At 40.3% G+C, this 15979-nt stretch overlaps 1 protein-coding gene across 1 annotated transcript in view; it reads right to left on the bottom strand.

The window, feature by feature from the left end:
- The window catches only part of wdr90 (WD repeat domain 90), a 34555-nt gene that overhangs the window by 7392 nt on the left and 11184 nt on the right, over positions 1-15979 (bottom strand). The window contains exons 18-35 of the mRNA XM_034214714.1: positions 12213-12329; positions 11031-11266; positions 10362-10498; positions 9945-10075; positions 9443-9573; positions 8531-8692; positions 6582-6710; positions 6228-6361; positions 6097-6137; positions 5867-5992; positions 4968-5120; positions 3955-4037; positions 3768-3870; positions 3034-3155; positions 2281-2437; positions 1717-1907; positions 1041-1209; positions 468-591 (exon numbers count right to left, since the gene is read on the bottom strand). Of these exons, the coding sequence (XP_034070605.1) occupies positions 468-591; positions 1041-1209; positions 1717-1907; positions 2281-2437; positions 3034-3155; positions 3768-3870; positions 3955-4037; positions 4968-5120; positions 5867-5992; positions 6097-6137; positions 6228-6361; positions 6582-6710; positions 8531-8692; positions 9443-9573; positions 9945-10075; positions 10362-10498; positions 11031-11266; positions 12213-12329 (2446 nt within the window). The remainder of the gene's footprint in view (positions 1-467; positions 592-1040; positions 1210-1716; positions 1908-2280; positions 2438-3033; positions 3156-3767; positions 3871-3954; positions 4038-4967; positions 5121-5866; positions 5993-6096; positions 6138-6227; positions 6362-6581; positions 6711-8530; positions 8693-9442; positions 9574-9944; positions 10076-10361; positions 10499-11030; positions 11267-12212; positions 12330-15979) is intronic.

Raw genomic sequence — 15979 nt, 5'->3', positions numbered from 1 at the left:
ATTTGTCATACTGAGTGTGAGTACCTCAAAAGCAATTACAAGAAATAACACATTTCTTCACGATGCTCCAGCTACTTTACATTGACTGAATTTTGGGAGGAGTGGAACATTCATCTTTCCATGAATTACCCTAAATGTGCCGTTATTGTATCTCAAATGGAAAACACCTACCATTATGATGAGGTACAATGGTAGGTTCAATGTATAAAGACATATATTATGACCTTATACCATTATGATGAGGTACAATGGTAGGTTCAATGTATAAAGACATATATTATGACCTTATACCATTATGTTATTGTTGCCCTTATGCAAAATGTTATATAGACTGAAATGAAACAACGCAGGTGTCCCACTGTGTGTGTAAACTGTATCCGGACGGCATCAATGCATTCATGCCACAAGGTAAAGAAACATGTATACGGTCTGGATCTCCACAGGAAGAATAAAGCTGAGCTACAGACCTGTCTTCCCCGCTGCAGACCTTTTCCTGAGGCTTCACGCCCCGAACAGCTTCTACCTCCCACAGACGCAACCAGCGGGTGTTGCTGCCCGTCAACAGATGGTTCCCCCGACACAGCAGCACTCCTACATGAAGACACCAAATCATCCCATTACAACTGGTAGAAACCCCGGACCGGAACAAATGCACGCCAAAAAATTCTAAATGATGAAAAGTGATGTTTTAGGCATTTAAAAAAATAAATAATCCATGAATACAACACAAATAGCTTGAGGAGAATAACACTTTTGTAGCAGACTCCTATAGCAGTCTAGTCTGATGTTTTAGCTTCACACTGACATAGTAACAGTTGGACAGTGTCAGTGTGTAACTATGGAAACATGGCATTGAGAGGAACATTTTCCAAGGAATTGTGGGTAAGATTTTTCCCCTGTGAAAACGTAAACGACGCAAACGTTTAGTAGTCAAACACTATTGTGAATGTGTTAACTGTAAGAACAAAATAAAGTATTAAGCAAAAAAAAAATGTTATCCAAATTAGATTGTTAGAAAAAACCAAAAGATCTATCCGTACCAATCTCTCCCTCATCGGCCTCCCAGGTCATGAAGCAGCGCTGTGTGTTTACGTCCCAGACGCAAACGTGTCCTCGATTGGTGGCGGTGAACAGGAAGGAGTCGGTGTGGTAGCACAGCGCCGTCAGCTCCACCTCGCCCACCTCTGAGGGGGCTTTCACCCTCTGCACCTAGGAGTATGAGGGAGATGTCAATCATTACCCAACAATGAAAGTACAGAACAAATACTTACCCAATCAAATATTTAGTTCTGACGTATTATGCTAGGCCTGCACGACATGGAAAGAATTACTGATGGTGATTTTTTTCAACGGAGATTTCAATCGTGATATGATTCAAAAATAACGGAGGGATTGATCATTTTTGCATCATTATTCTTATTGTCATTGAATTTATTTATAATGATATGGTGTGTTTTATTTAGAGGATCCGTACCAAACAAAGGTATTTAATCAAGTTTTTAGAATGTGATTTGTAGGCCGGGACATCTATGCAACACCACAATCAACAATACTGATATTTGTATATACTTTACTGCATATTGCACTAGCCCATATAACCATTTCAATAAAATGCTGATTAATTGTGCAGTCCTATTAAAAAGATAGTTTCAACACTTTTCAAGGCAACAACGTGGATCATCAATTATGAATCAAGTTTTCTCTGTGGTCCTTTACCTTGAGGTCTACATCTGAACCCTGTGTGTGGATCAGGCAGAAGAAAACCCCCTGGCGGCCCACGCAGGCCAGCTGGCCGGCCGCGGAGGGGCTGAACGCTGCGTCATGGAGCGGCCCCGACATACTCACACTGGACAGCAGCTGGAAAGTCTTACTGCTCCACAGAGCCACCTCTGGCTCAGAGAAGTCTCCTACGGGGCGAGAATCAGGGGTCAGTAGAAGCAGAGTCACGTGGTTGGCCATGGCTGAAACATTGTCCTAATTTTAAGAATGTAACTGACAGAAGACAAGTCAAACTTTTCTATGAATTACTCACAGGAAATGCAATTTGATTGTACTCTAACTTTGCTTCAAGGTAACTAACTACTTTTGCTGAAGCCATTTGCTGCATTAAAATCACATTGGACAGTTATGATTTATAAAAAGGCAACTAACTTCCCGAACTCTATATTTTATGCATGGTACTCTGGGACCTGTAGTATACAACTACATTTCCTGCTCCATATCAAAACAGGACTACAATATTAAGGGTTGCCACTTTAATCTAATTCATATTTGACTGACCAACAGAGAGAAAGAAGCGATCGTCCCTTGAGAAGGCCAGACTCTGCACCGCCCCCCTGTGGTAGGAGATGGTACTCCGACAGGTTCCATTCTGGACGTCCCAAATGCAGATGAGGCTCCTGCTGGCGTTACTGCCTCCAGCTGCTGATGCCACCGTCTGAACAGGAAGCAAAACATACACACAGCACTTTCAATTTATATTACAACTCCATTAGACTCAGGACTAACTATGCCGAACACGAGAAAGCCTGCTTCATAATCCTTGACTTCTTTGGGCCCAAGCTTTGTGGAAATGTCATTCACAGACATTAGATCCAATAGCTTTTGAGAAGACTTTTAGAAACCCACAGACTATGTTGGACAAAGACATCAATTGAAATAGAACCACTTGCTTTAATACATTAACGACCCTGGTCCATGGTTATCTAACTTAATCGTCACATCGAAAGTGTCAACTTCTGTTCTATAAGAAGTCTGAGTGGTAACACCCTCCCATGGCAAGTGCTGAACACAAAGTGCTCCCACAGCAATGAATAAAACAGCAGTATATCAAAGTGTCAAAATCAATCTTTCTCCTGAGCAGACATGCCCTTTTTTGTCCGCTGTTGAGAATGGACTGACGGTGTAATGCATTGCCTGAATGGAATGGTCAACCAGCTAATGTACCCAATTTTCTTTCCTGCTGAACTTACCGGCTGACGCCTGTTAAGCCAATCACTGTCAAATAACTGGGAAGTGTGGAACTAAACGTACCTGTGCATCATGTGTGACTGCGAGACAAGAGATCTCCTCGCTGTGGCCCTGCAGGTGTCTCTGACTTCCTGTGTGAAGATACTCCACCACCACCACACAGCCACACGAGTACGCAAACAAACCTGCAACAGAAACCCATTCCTGATCAGGCAAAGCAATAACCAATACATTTGTGTAAATCAATTTATAATACATTATTCTATTAAATCTTGCTTTAGTTAGAAGTTAGACTGTGAAGCATTTTAAGTTTAAAAGCTATATTTCATATTTTTCAAATCTGAACATTGATTAGAATGAGATTCAACATTAACAATAACCTTTAAGAGAAAAAATATATATTCAAAAATAAAGATATATACAGTATAGATACATATATAGAGCTTCATGTCGCGATTTGAGAATTTCTCTATACATTTATTATTCACTAATACTAGGAATATTACTGCATAACACTTTAAAGCAATAACCTGGTTTCCAGCATTGATATCTTTATTAATACAAAACTGTATTGGAATATACATATGTTTACATATTTATTTGATGTAGTGCAATGTGGTTAAGTTCTTAAGTTCATATTTATATTTTTAGTTTATTCTAAATAGAGCAACATGAAACCCAATTCTCCCCCAGGATAAATAAAGTATTCTGATTTGTATAACAACAAATATTTAGCACTTGGATTTGACGGACCGATTCCTCATTTTACTTTTAATATAATAGTATATTATAATAACCTCGGTCAGGGCTCCACACCATGTTGCTACGGCCGTTTCCATTGTAGCCGATGACTGCTTTCAGCTTTATGCCCTCTTCTCCTGCCTGAGGAGCCACTGCAGCCTGGATCAGAGAGGACATTAAGACCGGACAGCAAACAAACCAATACATCCAATCACTGCTGTCATTATACAAAGTGCTTTCTACCTGATCCAGAGTGGAGGTCTTGAAGCGTGGAATAAAGTGCCTGTAACAATCAGGACGTACTGGCTTCTTTCCTTTCAACTCAACTATATGGAAATGTCACATAATTAGAGATAAATACATTTGAGAAAGGACAATTGTGCCATTAAGAAGAAAAACAAATTGCAGAAAAAGTTAAGCTTTGGTAGTTAGTAGGGATGCTCCGATCGATCAGCCGCCGATCGTTATCGGCCGATATTCACTCTCTGCCGATCGATCGGTGCTCTCTATAAAGGCCGATCAGGAGAGCCGATCACATGACGTAAAATACAAGACACCTTTCTCTGTGCGCAGCAAAACAAGCTCGCCAAAATGGCTTCACCACCAGTCTGGCAGTACAGTATTTTAAGGTGTCCGAAAAAGACAATAAAATAGCGGTTTGCAAAGTGTGTGAAGCAGAAATCCTGCAGCTCCGCCCGCTGTGACGGACCGGTGAGCGGAGCCAAACACACACTAAGAGTTAGATCTAACACACTTAGCTATTTGATCTACCTCTGGAACAAGCTAAACTAGTTAGATATATGTTTATTCTTCACTGTCGGGTCCCTCATTACTGGATCAGTGAGCTGCATGAGACGGATACTGACAGGCTGTCAGGAGAGAAAGAGAGAGGAAAAGAGAGCGCTTCCGCTCATTTCTCCCGTGTTATTCTCCAAAGTTAATGTAAACTTGAATAATGTACTTCATTTGAATGTAATAATTATGTTGGTTGTTGTTTGTGGAAGTGCCAGTGAATGAGCATTAACTGAGTTTTAAACAACACTTTAAATGGAAGATCCCCATAGGCCCCGCCTACACTGCGTTACTATAGTTACTACCCCAGTTACTAAACTATAATGGAAACGCAGCTTAAAGTGAGCCTGGCCTAGGCCAAACTAAGCTGTGCTAAGCCGTGCTAGGTCCTGCAGTGGAAAAGCGCCATTAAATACATGACTAATCCTAGCTTTAATGCAGAACAATGCAATGAGGCGCTTTACCAGCGTCCGTAAGACTTGAGTTGAGTGGAGATGTGTGGGTCAGCTCTGTGACTCTCAGGAAGGAGGATGGAGGTCTGGGGTCAGAGGAAGGGTCTGCAACTGAAGCGGGGGGGACTGTTGGGGGGTCATCACATATCGACAAGGAGCCCAAAACTGCAGGAGGGAAACAGGTGAGAAACGACGACTCAGGGTTACAATACATGATCATCATCAAGCTCAAGTATACAAGCTACAAGTATAGCAACACATGCACTCTTGAAACATGTGTTGTGAGTAAATGTTGGTGTTTCTAAAAGAAGTGTGTTGCTTGGCATGAGACATTTGTTTTTAAACTGGAGATTTCATTAGACATTTTGTTGTATATCTATACACTACGTCAGCAGGCATACTTCATTGTATATGCAAATAAAATCAACAAGCTCATGAAAATAATTCCAGTCTTTAAAAAATAACTCATATAGGAGCCGGAAAGGCAACCCCTGAATAATCCTGAAAGAACACTATAATCATTTGGTTCAACCTTTTCCTCCTTCAGGTAAAAACAAGTCAACAGTGTTTGAATCCCTCATAATGACGTATCAAAGGAAAGTGCTTTTGTCAACTGCTGAAGAGCTTCATAAATGGCAGTTACAATTGAACAGTTTTTTTTTTTTTCCACACAAGGAAACACAATAAGTGTTGTTAGTGATATTTCAAGATTAGGGTTTAATGAATAGTTACAAATCTACTCATTTAAGAGGATAATTTTGGTAAGGTAGATTTGTCTTATTTTGTTCTTGTGCTACTGGACAGAATTTAGCAAGATGAAGCTACAAGTGCTTTCAAAGCTAACCATACAGATAACAGTAGATAGGGTGTGTTTGTAGGTCATTTTAAAAATAGGAAAAAAAATAACTCACCCCCCTGGTCAACTTGGTCGAGGGTGCTGATGTCGAGTCGTGGTGGCGGAGAGGAGGGAAGAGGAGCCGTGCGTCGAGGCATCCCATTGGACAACCGAACTCCATTCACTTCAGTGTGTGGTTGAACTAGGACAACACAAGACAAACAATGTATTACAACAAACAATTGAAATCCATTTAATCTGATTTGATTGTATGTAGCATTAATACAACATTTCCATTTCATTTACCTGATTTAGGAGCAGGGGTGTGTCTTATTACCAGAGGTGAACTGTGAGTGAGGACAGAGGGTTTCAGATATTCTGCCAATAAAACTACACGGTGTAACACACAGATAAAAACATGCTACAGGGATTACTACCGGCTGTCAGTCAAAGAGTCGACAGGAAGTGCCAGGAAGTCCCAAAGGAAAATGGCGTCTCCCACTGAGACCACGCCCAGTTGGTCGGGGGTGAAGCCCACCTGGCGGATTGGCTGACTGTGTCCGATAAACATCTGGGTGAAAGAAACACACCTTTTAGTTCATTATTAAACAACATGAAACACTAATACTCCCACTGATCAATCAAAATTAAGACAATGTACTTGAATGCAACAGATTACGACATCATTACATTGTTAAAATCATTTGTATTGTTTGTTTAAAATACAACAGAATCTGTAGTTTATTTTCCAGTGACTAATACTTATCGTAAACTATAAAATGTTTAACGACCTGTGAGTTTATATGGAGCTGCATGTTGTAATCCCACACTTTGACAGCATTGTGTCCCGCCGTCAGCAGGAACCGACTGTCCTCACTCACAGCCAGGGACGAGCACTGGTGTTTGTGCACCTTGGACACCTGTCGGGACAGAATAAGACAGTCGCCAACAAACACTGGTTTGAAAAAGAATAACATGATTGCGTAGGAACAGAACTGTACATATTAACACTCTCACTGATGTTAGTCTACTCTATTTACAGATAATATTTTACACATTTCCTACAGCAGACACAGCATGAAAGTACTTTCAGGTAATTACCTCTCAGACCCTCTCAACAAGTCCCGTATTGATTTGTAGTACTTAACATAACATAGAATTACGTTTATTTATATAACACGTTGTTGAATAAATTAATAAATACATTTGCCAAGATGAAACATGACAAAAACATATAAGATAAGCCTTAATTTTAATACTTTTTAAGACCCCGCGGACACCCTGAATAAGCCATTACGAGGTATTTTTAATTAAAAAGGGAGAAATACAAATACTGACACAAAAATAAATTAAAGTTGACCCTTTATAAAACACATTAAACTTAAAGCCTGCAGAAAAATAAGACAATGTTGTAAAAGAGGAAGATAAGAAGAAGATTAACCTTTATTAATCCCCCTAGGGGGAAATTCAGTTTTTAAAAGACCTGCCATGTGGTAGAGAATTTTAGAGTAAGACTGAATAATGACAGAAGGCATCATAGGGTTTTATAAATGTGTCCTTATTTATATATAATAATCTGTCTGGTGTATAAAGTTAGCCTGTTAACACCTTAGGAAGCAGCTAATCCATTTGTAGACATAAGGCGTGTGGTGCAGTGGGATGTGCGTTGGTGTTCAGGTTCAAAGGCAAGGCAAGTTTATTTATATAGCACTTTTCAACACAAGGCTATTCAAAGTGCTTTACAAAAAATGAAAGACATTCAGAAAATGGAATTTAAATCAGTCATTAAAAAGAAAAGCTAATAAAATAAACATTAAAAGAAAAAAGACATGGATAAAAGTTACAGTGCTGTCAAAGATATGAATAGTTCAATTAAAAGCAGCGACAAAAAGAAAAGTCTTCAGCCTGGATTTAAAAGTAGTCAGAGTTGCAGCGGACCTGCAGGTTTCTGGGAGTTTGTTCCAGATATTTGGAGCATAATAACTGAACGCTGCTTCTTCATGTTTAGTTCTGACTCTGGGGACAGAAAGCTGACCAGTCCCTGAAGACCTGAGAGATCTGGATGGTTCATAATTTAGCAGATCAGAAATGTATTTTGGGCCTAAACCATTCAGTGCTTTATAAACCAGCAGCAGTATTTTGAAATCTATTCTTTGACACACAGGAAGCCAGTGTAAATACTTCAGAACAGGAGTGATGTGATCCACTTTCTTAGTGTTAGTGAGGACTCGAGCAGCGGCGTTCTGAATCAGCTGCAGCTTCCTAATAGATTTGTTAGTGAGACCTGTGAAGACACCATTACAGTAGTCGAGTCTACTGAAGATAAAAGCATGGACAAGTTTTTCCAAATCCTGCTGTGACATTAGTCTTTTAATCCTAGATATATTCTTTAGTTGATAGTAGGCTGATTTAGTAACTGTTTTAATGTGACTGTTGAAACTCAGGTCAGAGTCCATGACTACACCCCACTGCAGTCAGCATGTCGTTGTGTCCCTGGGACACTTCACCCCACATTGCTCCTGTGGGGATTGCCCACAGTATTGAGTATGGAAGTCGCTTTGGATAAAAGTGTCTAACAAATTACATGTAATAAAAAGTAATAACATAAAGTATTTTAAGAGATTTAGTTTTACTGGGAGACAGTGAAGAGAAGTAAGAATAGGAGTGATGTGTAAGTATTCTGGTTGGTTGCAGAGTAGTGTTTATGTTCTGCTAATGTGTAAAGGCTTAGCCCTGTTACCTCTCGGAGCAGGCGGCCTGTCTTGGTGCTGACCCAGAGGATCTTGTTAGAAGATGTGGCGACCAACAAGTGTTCAGTGGAGGCCGGAGAGAAGCAGACACTCAGAGCAGAATCCAGACGGGGGCTCTGCACGTCCAAAATACTCACATCTACATGGAGCAACTAGAGGGAGGTGGAAGGGGGACACAGGAAGAGTAAGACAGAGGAACTCGCAACAACATCACCTCCACATTTCAGGGGATATTAACATTATAAGTTGTCGGATATATTACATATTGGTTAATCATTTTATGTATGGTGTATACAGAAACAACTGAGTGTTCTTTTTCTATATGACTCAAAGAACAGGTTAATTTAAATGCAAAAATACTTTAGATGAACCGTTTGGATTACAATTGCAAACAAGCCACATGTAGTTGTTATGTGGAAGGGCAAGAGGGATGGGGTGGCCAAGGAACTACCTGTCGTATTTTCTCTTTTTGGTACCCTTATTTATATAATTTGTATGTGTATATTTGTGTCTCTCTGTACAGGTGACTGAAAAAATTCAAAAAGTTAATTTTTGATTGACACTTGCTCATCAGTGAAGATGATATTGATTATGAGATGATTATGATTGACTGTAACAATATTCCTATGAAAATAAACTACAAAGAGTAAGTTATAGCTAACGTAAGGATTGAAAGAAAAGGTAAGCTAGTTAGCCAGCTAAAGAAAATTAAATTGTTTGGCAAAAAAGTCACTTTCACACATCCCCGTAACATCGCTCTCTGCCAAACTTAGAGTGAGCTGTTCTAAAGCTCTAGTTTTAGGTAAGGATGATGCTCCCTCACCATTCCTTCACAACTGAACCAGATCTTAATTTAATGGGCGTTGGGACAAATGGTGTGATGCCGACGTTGTGTAAGGTACCTCATCCAGAGAGCGCGAGTCAGCGATGGTGACGATGTACTCCGAGGGGCCGATGAAAGCCAGACAGCAGCTGTCGCTGCTCACAGCGAGAGCGTCTGGAGCGTGCTCAGTGCCTCGAGCCACCACATTACCTAGCCAATCAGGAACAGAGAGAATCATATGATGCTGAACATGGCTGCCTGTGATTCAAACTGGTGATTGAGAAACTCGCAATATCAATTGATAATACACAACATATCAGAACGTGTGTGTTATATTTTAAAGTGTTGTTTCCATTGTGAGATTTCTAATGATTGTAATTATGGAATCTAACTGAGGTGTGTTTGTGCAATGTTGTGTGTGTCGCAGCTTCCTCAACGGCGTTTTTCACACAAGTTGCCCATGTCTGTGTCTCTTAAGAGTCTGGCACTGTGGGACTCTTGACTACAGAGGTCACAATTAGGTGAACATATTTGGCCACTTTTACAAAACAAAGACTGGCTCTAACAGTGTGCACACATACACACAACTCTGATCACGTTGAGGTCTTCCTCTGAGGCGTTGTAAAGTGCCAGAGAGCCCTGAGAGTCAGCGCTGTACATGAACTCCCCGTCCGGTGAGAAGGCCAGACCCACCACTTCACCTCTGTGCTGCCTGTATTTTATTGTTGTGAAGAAAGAAAAAACAGAAAGAACATGAGAATAAAAGCAGTCAATACGCTCTCTCTCGAAGGACAGCGTCTAAAAGCTTTTCAATAATGCATCGCAAAAAACCCACAAAAACGTCCTTGTTTGAAATTGTAAGTGCATGAGGTCCATCTGATGTATTTTCACATGCTATACAATATTATAGTTACTGCACCCACACAAGCTTTTAGAATCCCAGATAAAGAAGTGCTCTCAGTGGGGGAGCTTGAGCTTTGACGTTAGTTCAGACGTACTTGTGTTCAGCCAGCAGCTTGGCAGCGGAGATGTCGAAGACTCTGACGATGCCGGAGCTGAAGCCACAAGAGAAGACCTGCTCGCTGGGATGGAAAGCCACCGAGCAGGGGCTGTCCTCTGATGCGAAATCATACAACTAAGCACAGGAGACAACAGACATTCAGTTAGGTAAAGGTAAACCAATGGTAACAAAAGCAGAGGGAAAGGAGGTTTAACTATACTCATTTGTGGAGCGCCTTCAAAGCAAACCTTTACATTATTTGATATAACCTAAATGAGTTACACCACTTTGCCACAGATAGGACAGGAGTGTATAGTAAAATAATAATATCTTCAAAATTCCACATATTTATCAAAACAGAGAGTTCGATGCTCAGTTTTGCAAACAAACGCATATGACTTTAAAAACTATCTTTCGTTTTCTAAAGCACAAAACAGTCTGACGGGAAACAAACATCGACCACGGCATGGCTTTGCTTCAACAGAGAAAGGACAGCTGATATAAAGCCAAATGCCACCTTTTTGAAATATATTTAATTTTTACCTCTTGTCTGGTTCAACACATTGAAATCCCTGTTGAATGATTATAATCAGAACATTCAAACAGTAGGAGCTGATTATTAGGTGAACATTTGTTCTGAAAACTCTTAAATGTGGTATTTATTGACCTGATGCAAGGAATCCATGTTCCAAATGCGCACGGTGCCGTCGGAGGAGGCTGAGGTGAGATGCCGGCGGATGCCATCCACGCTGAAGCCGAGCACCGTGTCAGTGTGTGACCTCATCAGCGTGTTGTAACCGCGGCTGCTCACATCGAGGAAACCCAGGTTACCAGTGGAGGTGGCTGCCAGCACCTGAAGGCTGTCAGAAGAGACTGACACCAGGCTCACAGGTCCTTCATGCTCTGGAAGACAAGGCCATGTGAGAGGAAGCACATATACATCTCATAGTTAGGAAGGTCAGTTCACAGAATGATCCAATTTTGATGTAATAATGTAGCAAATCTCCAAAACTGTGTTTAATTTTCAAGTTATCTCAGACATTATTATAGGTTTATGTTAACACAGGGTATATGCAGTATAACCCTAACCCTGAAGTCAAATGTAATACCCTTTTAAGACCTTTTTTAAGACCCTTCCATACATTTTAAGACCTCATCGCCACTTGGAGTTTTAACCGGTTACCTTGGCGACACACTTTACCTCACATTGACTATAAACAGTATTGATTGTCCTTCCTCCTTATCTTCCAACCATTTGGACGCAAACTTGCATTTCCCCATAACGATGTTGCTTAACAACCGGCGTAAACGGACCTTCGCGCTATCAAGCAGTGAGCGTGCGATGTCCTGTTCAGATGACGTCAAACCCAACGGGATGCCATCAATAAACTACACAGAATCACACTACACACCTACGCAATGATTACATTCAGGCAGACTGTAGAATACAACCTCTTTGGACAGTTTATATACTTATTGAAAACAAGCTACAAAATGTAATACCTTGGAAAGTGCCGTTTAATATTTTTTAATAGCCTTCATTTTTCGCTAAATTGATTTATCAACTTTTAATACTTTTTAAGACCCCGCGGACACCCTGTAATAGCTTTGTTTGTTTAAAGATTTATATCATTGCGGCCCTCTGCGGAGGTGAAAGAGACTTTTATGTGGATCATGTTTACTGAAATCAATCAGGATAATGAAATCTCCTCCATGCAAACTATAAATTGTCTAAATATATTGAAGATTATACAAGGCCTATGCATGCATCACTCCCAGTGGAGTGGGAGCTGTAAGATATTATAATTTTGATGCAGGGAAATATTAATCCACGCCCCGCTGAGCGTACCAGCCTCCAGGAAGACAGCGGAAAAATCCAGGGGCCAGAGTCTCAGGAAGCCATCTTCAGAACCTGTGGCGCAAAATGATGAGGACACACTGATGCTGTTGATGGCAATGCCTGGACCTGAAACACAAACACACACAAAATTATGACATTAAAAGGCTGTTCCCCCTCTACCCAACCCCTGTTTTAAAGGTCTCCTATTATACTATTTTTAGGCATATATTATAGGTCTCAGATACATAAAAAACATGTCTAGGAAGTGTTTTGTTTAAAATAACAAACTGATCACCCATTTCAGCCATGCCTCATATCCCTCTATTTCAGCCCTGTTAGAGAAGTGCTGATTTCTTTAAAAAAAAAAAAAGCCACACATTTCCGATATTACGTCATATCGGCAGTAAATCTGGATCAGCTCCGTTGTACCCCCGTTTTTAGGGATGTGGGTAAGGAGGAAAAGAGAGAGGTTTTTTTTCCGGATACTTTGTGAGTCTCCTGTCACATCGGGAACTAGGACTGTCCCGAATACCATTTTTCGGGCTCCGGGTATTCGGTAGTAATCAGCAGCGAATATTCGGCCCACGCGGGGGCAAAAAAGGTGCATTTTGCATGATACTGTAGGTCCCCTTTAACACTTATGTTGTGTCGGGTCTCCCGTGACCCGTTTCAAGTTAAATGATATAATAACTACCCTTTAGTTTTTTTTATCGGAACAAGGCTTCATGAAACTTTGACTCAAGTTACTTATCAATACTAAACCAAAATTAAATTATACCTCCTTTGAAAGTCTCGTTTTTAGTCTTACGCATCCGACCTGGAAAACTTTGCAGCCAATCTTATTTGTTACAGTGTACCGTGCACCAGGTCCTTATTCAGAATTCTTATCTGAATTCTCTGAGTTTTTATCAACTTTGGTACTTAAAACAGAAATAGTAATTATCGTAGGTGACTTTAATATTCATGTTGACGACGATAAAAATAGCCTTACTGTTGCATTTAATCTCTATATTAGATTCTGTTGGTTTTTGTCAGAGTGTAAATAAACCAACCCACTGCTATAATCACACTCTCGACCTTGTTCTGACTTATGGTATTGAAATTGAGCAACTATTAGTCGAACCGCATAATCCTGCTTTATCCGACCATTTCTTAGTAACTTTTGAAGTACTGTTACTAGACTACAAAGCATTAGTCAAAAGCTCCTGCAGCAGAAACCTATCTGTTAGTGCTATAGCCACAGTTTAAGGAAGAGATTCCACCAATACTTAACTCGATAGCATGTCTGCATGTAGGGGAGGAAACTTATACAAAATGTACAACCACCCCCAAATTGGATCATGTTGTTGATAGTGCTACAGATCGCTGCGAATAAAAATTAGACTCTGGTTGCTCCTTTGAAAAAGAAGAAAATAAAACAACATAGATTAGCTCCATGGCATAATGCCGAAACCCCGCAAAATAAAGCAAAAGTCGAGACAACTTGAAAGGATATGGCGTTCCACTAAACTTGAAGAATCTCGTTTAATTTGGCATATTACTCTCAATGAATATAAGAAAGCACTGCTGTAAAGCGAGAGCAGCCTACTACTCTTCATTAATAGATGAGAATAAGAATAATGCAAGATTTCTTTTCAGCACTGTAGCCAGGCTGACAGAGAGCCATAGCTCGATTGAGCCTTCTATTCCCATAGCACTCAGTAGTAATGATTTTATGTGCTTTTTTAACGATAAAATTGTTACTCTTAGAAACAAAATGAATGAACTCTTGCCTTTGACCAGTATAGTGTTATCAACAGCTCCCGGAAACGTAAGTTCTAATATTACACTAGATAGTAAACTAGAATGCTTTTCAGCCATAAAACCTTGAACAATTAAATTCAATGATTCTCTCTTCTAAACCATCAACGTGCATGTTAGACCCAATTCCAACTAAGCTGTTGAAGGAAGTTTTCCATTAATTAGCACTTCTTCATTAAATATTATGAATATGTCTTTATTATCAGGCTATGTTCCACAATCATTCAAAGGTTTTAGACAATTATAGACCTATTTCCAATCTTCGTTCCTCTCAAAAATTCTTGAGAAAGCGGTCGCAAAACAGTTGTGTGATTACTTAAAAAACAATGATTTATTTGAAGCTTTTCAGTCTGGCTTTAGAACACATCATAGCACAGAGACAGCTCTGGTTAAAGTCACAAATGACATTCTAATAGCCTCTGACAAGGGACGTGTCTCTATTCTTGTTTTGCTCGATCTCAGTGCTGCATTTGATAGTATCGACCATGATGTCTTATTGCAAAGACTAGAGCACTTAGTTGGCATACAGGGAACTGCTTTAGACTGGTTTAGGTCCTATCTATCTGAACGCTCTCAGTTTGTACGTGTCAATGATGAATCTTCCACGCAAACCAAAGTTAGCCATGGAGTGCCACAGGGCTCAGTGCTCGGACCTATTTTGTTCACATTATATATGCTTCCGTTAGGCAATATTATAAGGAATCATTCTGTACATTTTCATTGTTATGCGGATGATACTCAACTATATTTATCAATCAAGCCTGATGAAATTAATCATTTAAATAAAATTCAAGACTGCCTTAAGGACTTAAAAACATGGATGACCTTAAACTTTTTGATGTTAAACACGACCAAAACTGAAGTTATTGTACTTGGCCCGAAGAATCTACGAAACAAATTATCTAAGGATATACTAACTATGGATGGCATTAATTTGGCCCCCAGTGAGACTGTAAGGAATCTTGGTGTTATATTTGATCAGGATTTATCCTTTAACGCCCACATAAAATCAATTTCAAGGACCGCCTACTTCCATCTACGTAACATTGCAAAAATCAGGCATATCTTGCCTCAAAACGATGCAGAGAAACTAGTCCATGCATTTGTTACTTCAAGGCTGGATTATTGTAATTCTTTATTATCAGGGTGTACCAAGAAGTCAGTCAAGTAGCTTCAGCTGATTCAAAATGCTGCAGCTCGTGTACTAACCAGAGTTAGGAAAAGGGACCACATTACTCCTGTTCTGGCTGCCTTACACTGGCTCCCTATAGAACACAGGATAGAATTTAAAATTCTTCTTCTGTCTACAAAGCCCTTAATGGGCAGGCGCCATCTTACCTTAAAGAAACTCATTATACCCTACTGTCCTACTAGGGCATTGCGTTCCAAGAATGCAGGGTTGTTGGTTGTTCCTAGAGTCTCTAAAAGTACAATGGGAGCCAGAGCCTTTTCTTATCAAGCTCCACATTTGTGGAATCAGCTTCCAGTTTGTGTTCGGGCGGCAGACACCCTATCCGTTTTTAAGAGTGCGCTTAAGACCTTCCTTTTTGAAAGCTTATAGTTAGGGCTGATTAGATTCACCCCTAGTTTTGCTGATATAGGCTTAGTTGTCGGGGGACATCTTACTTCTTCCTTCTCTCTGTCTATACCTGTGTACTCATGTTCCGATTAACCCAGCTTCCCCAAATGTCTTTCTTTTGGTGTCTATATACGCCGGGATCCGGAGTCATGGATGATCCTGCGCTCCTCTGTCCTGGATCGCGAGCCCTGGATCTTGAGTCGTGGCTGTGGTCCTGGATCATAGGTCCTGGATGGATATCCTCGTGGATTCATCTTCCTATTATACACACATGCATTTCCAAACATTTGGACTACCTATGTTGCAAATGTATTATCTTTTCAATTACACACGGCATCTATTGCACGTCTGTCGTCCTGGGAGAGGGATCCCTCCTCTGTTGCTCTCCCTGAGGTTT

Source organism: Gymnodraco acuticeps, unplaced genomic scaffold (assembly GCF_902827175.1).
Source record: "Gymnodraco acuticeps unplaced genomic scaffold, fGymAcu1.1, whole genome shotgun sequence".
Classification (NCBI taxonomy): Eukaryota; Metazoa; Chordata; class Actinopteri; order Perciformes; family Bathydraconidae; genus Gymnodraco; species Gymnodraco acuticeps.
This window is presented reverse-complemented; position numbering and strand designations above follow the sequence as displayed.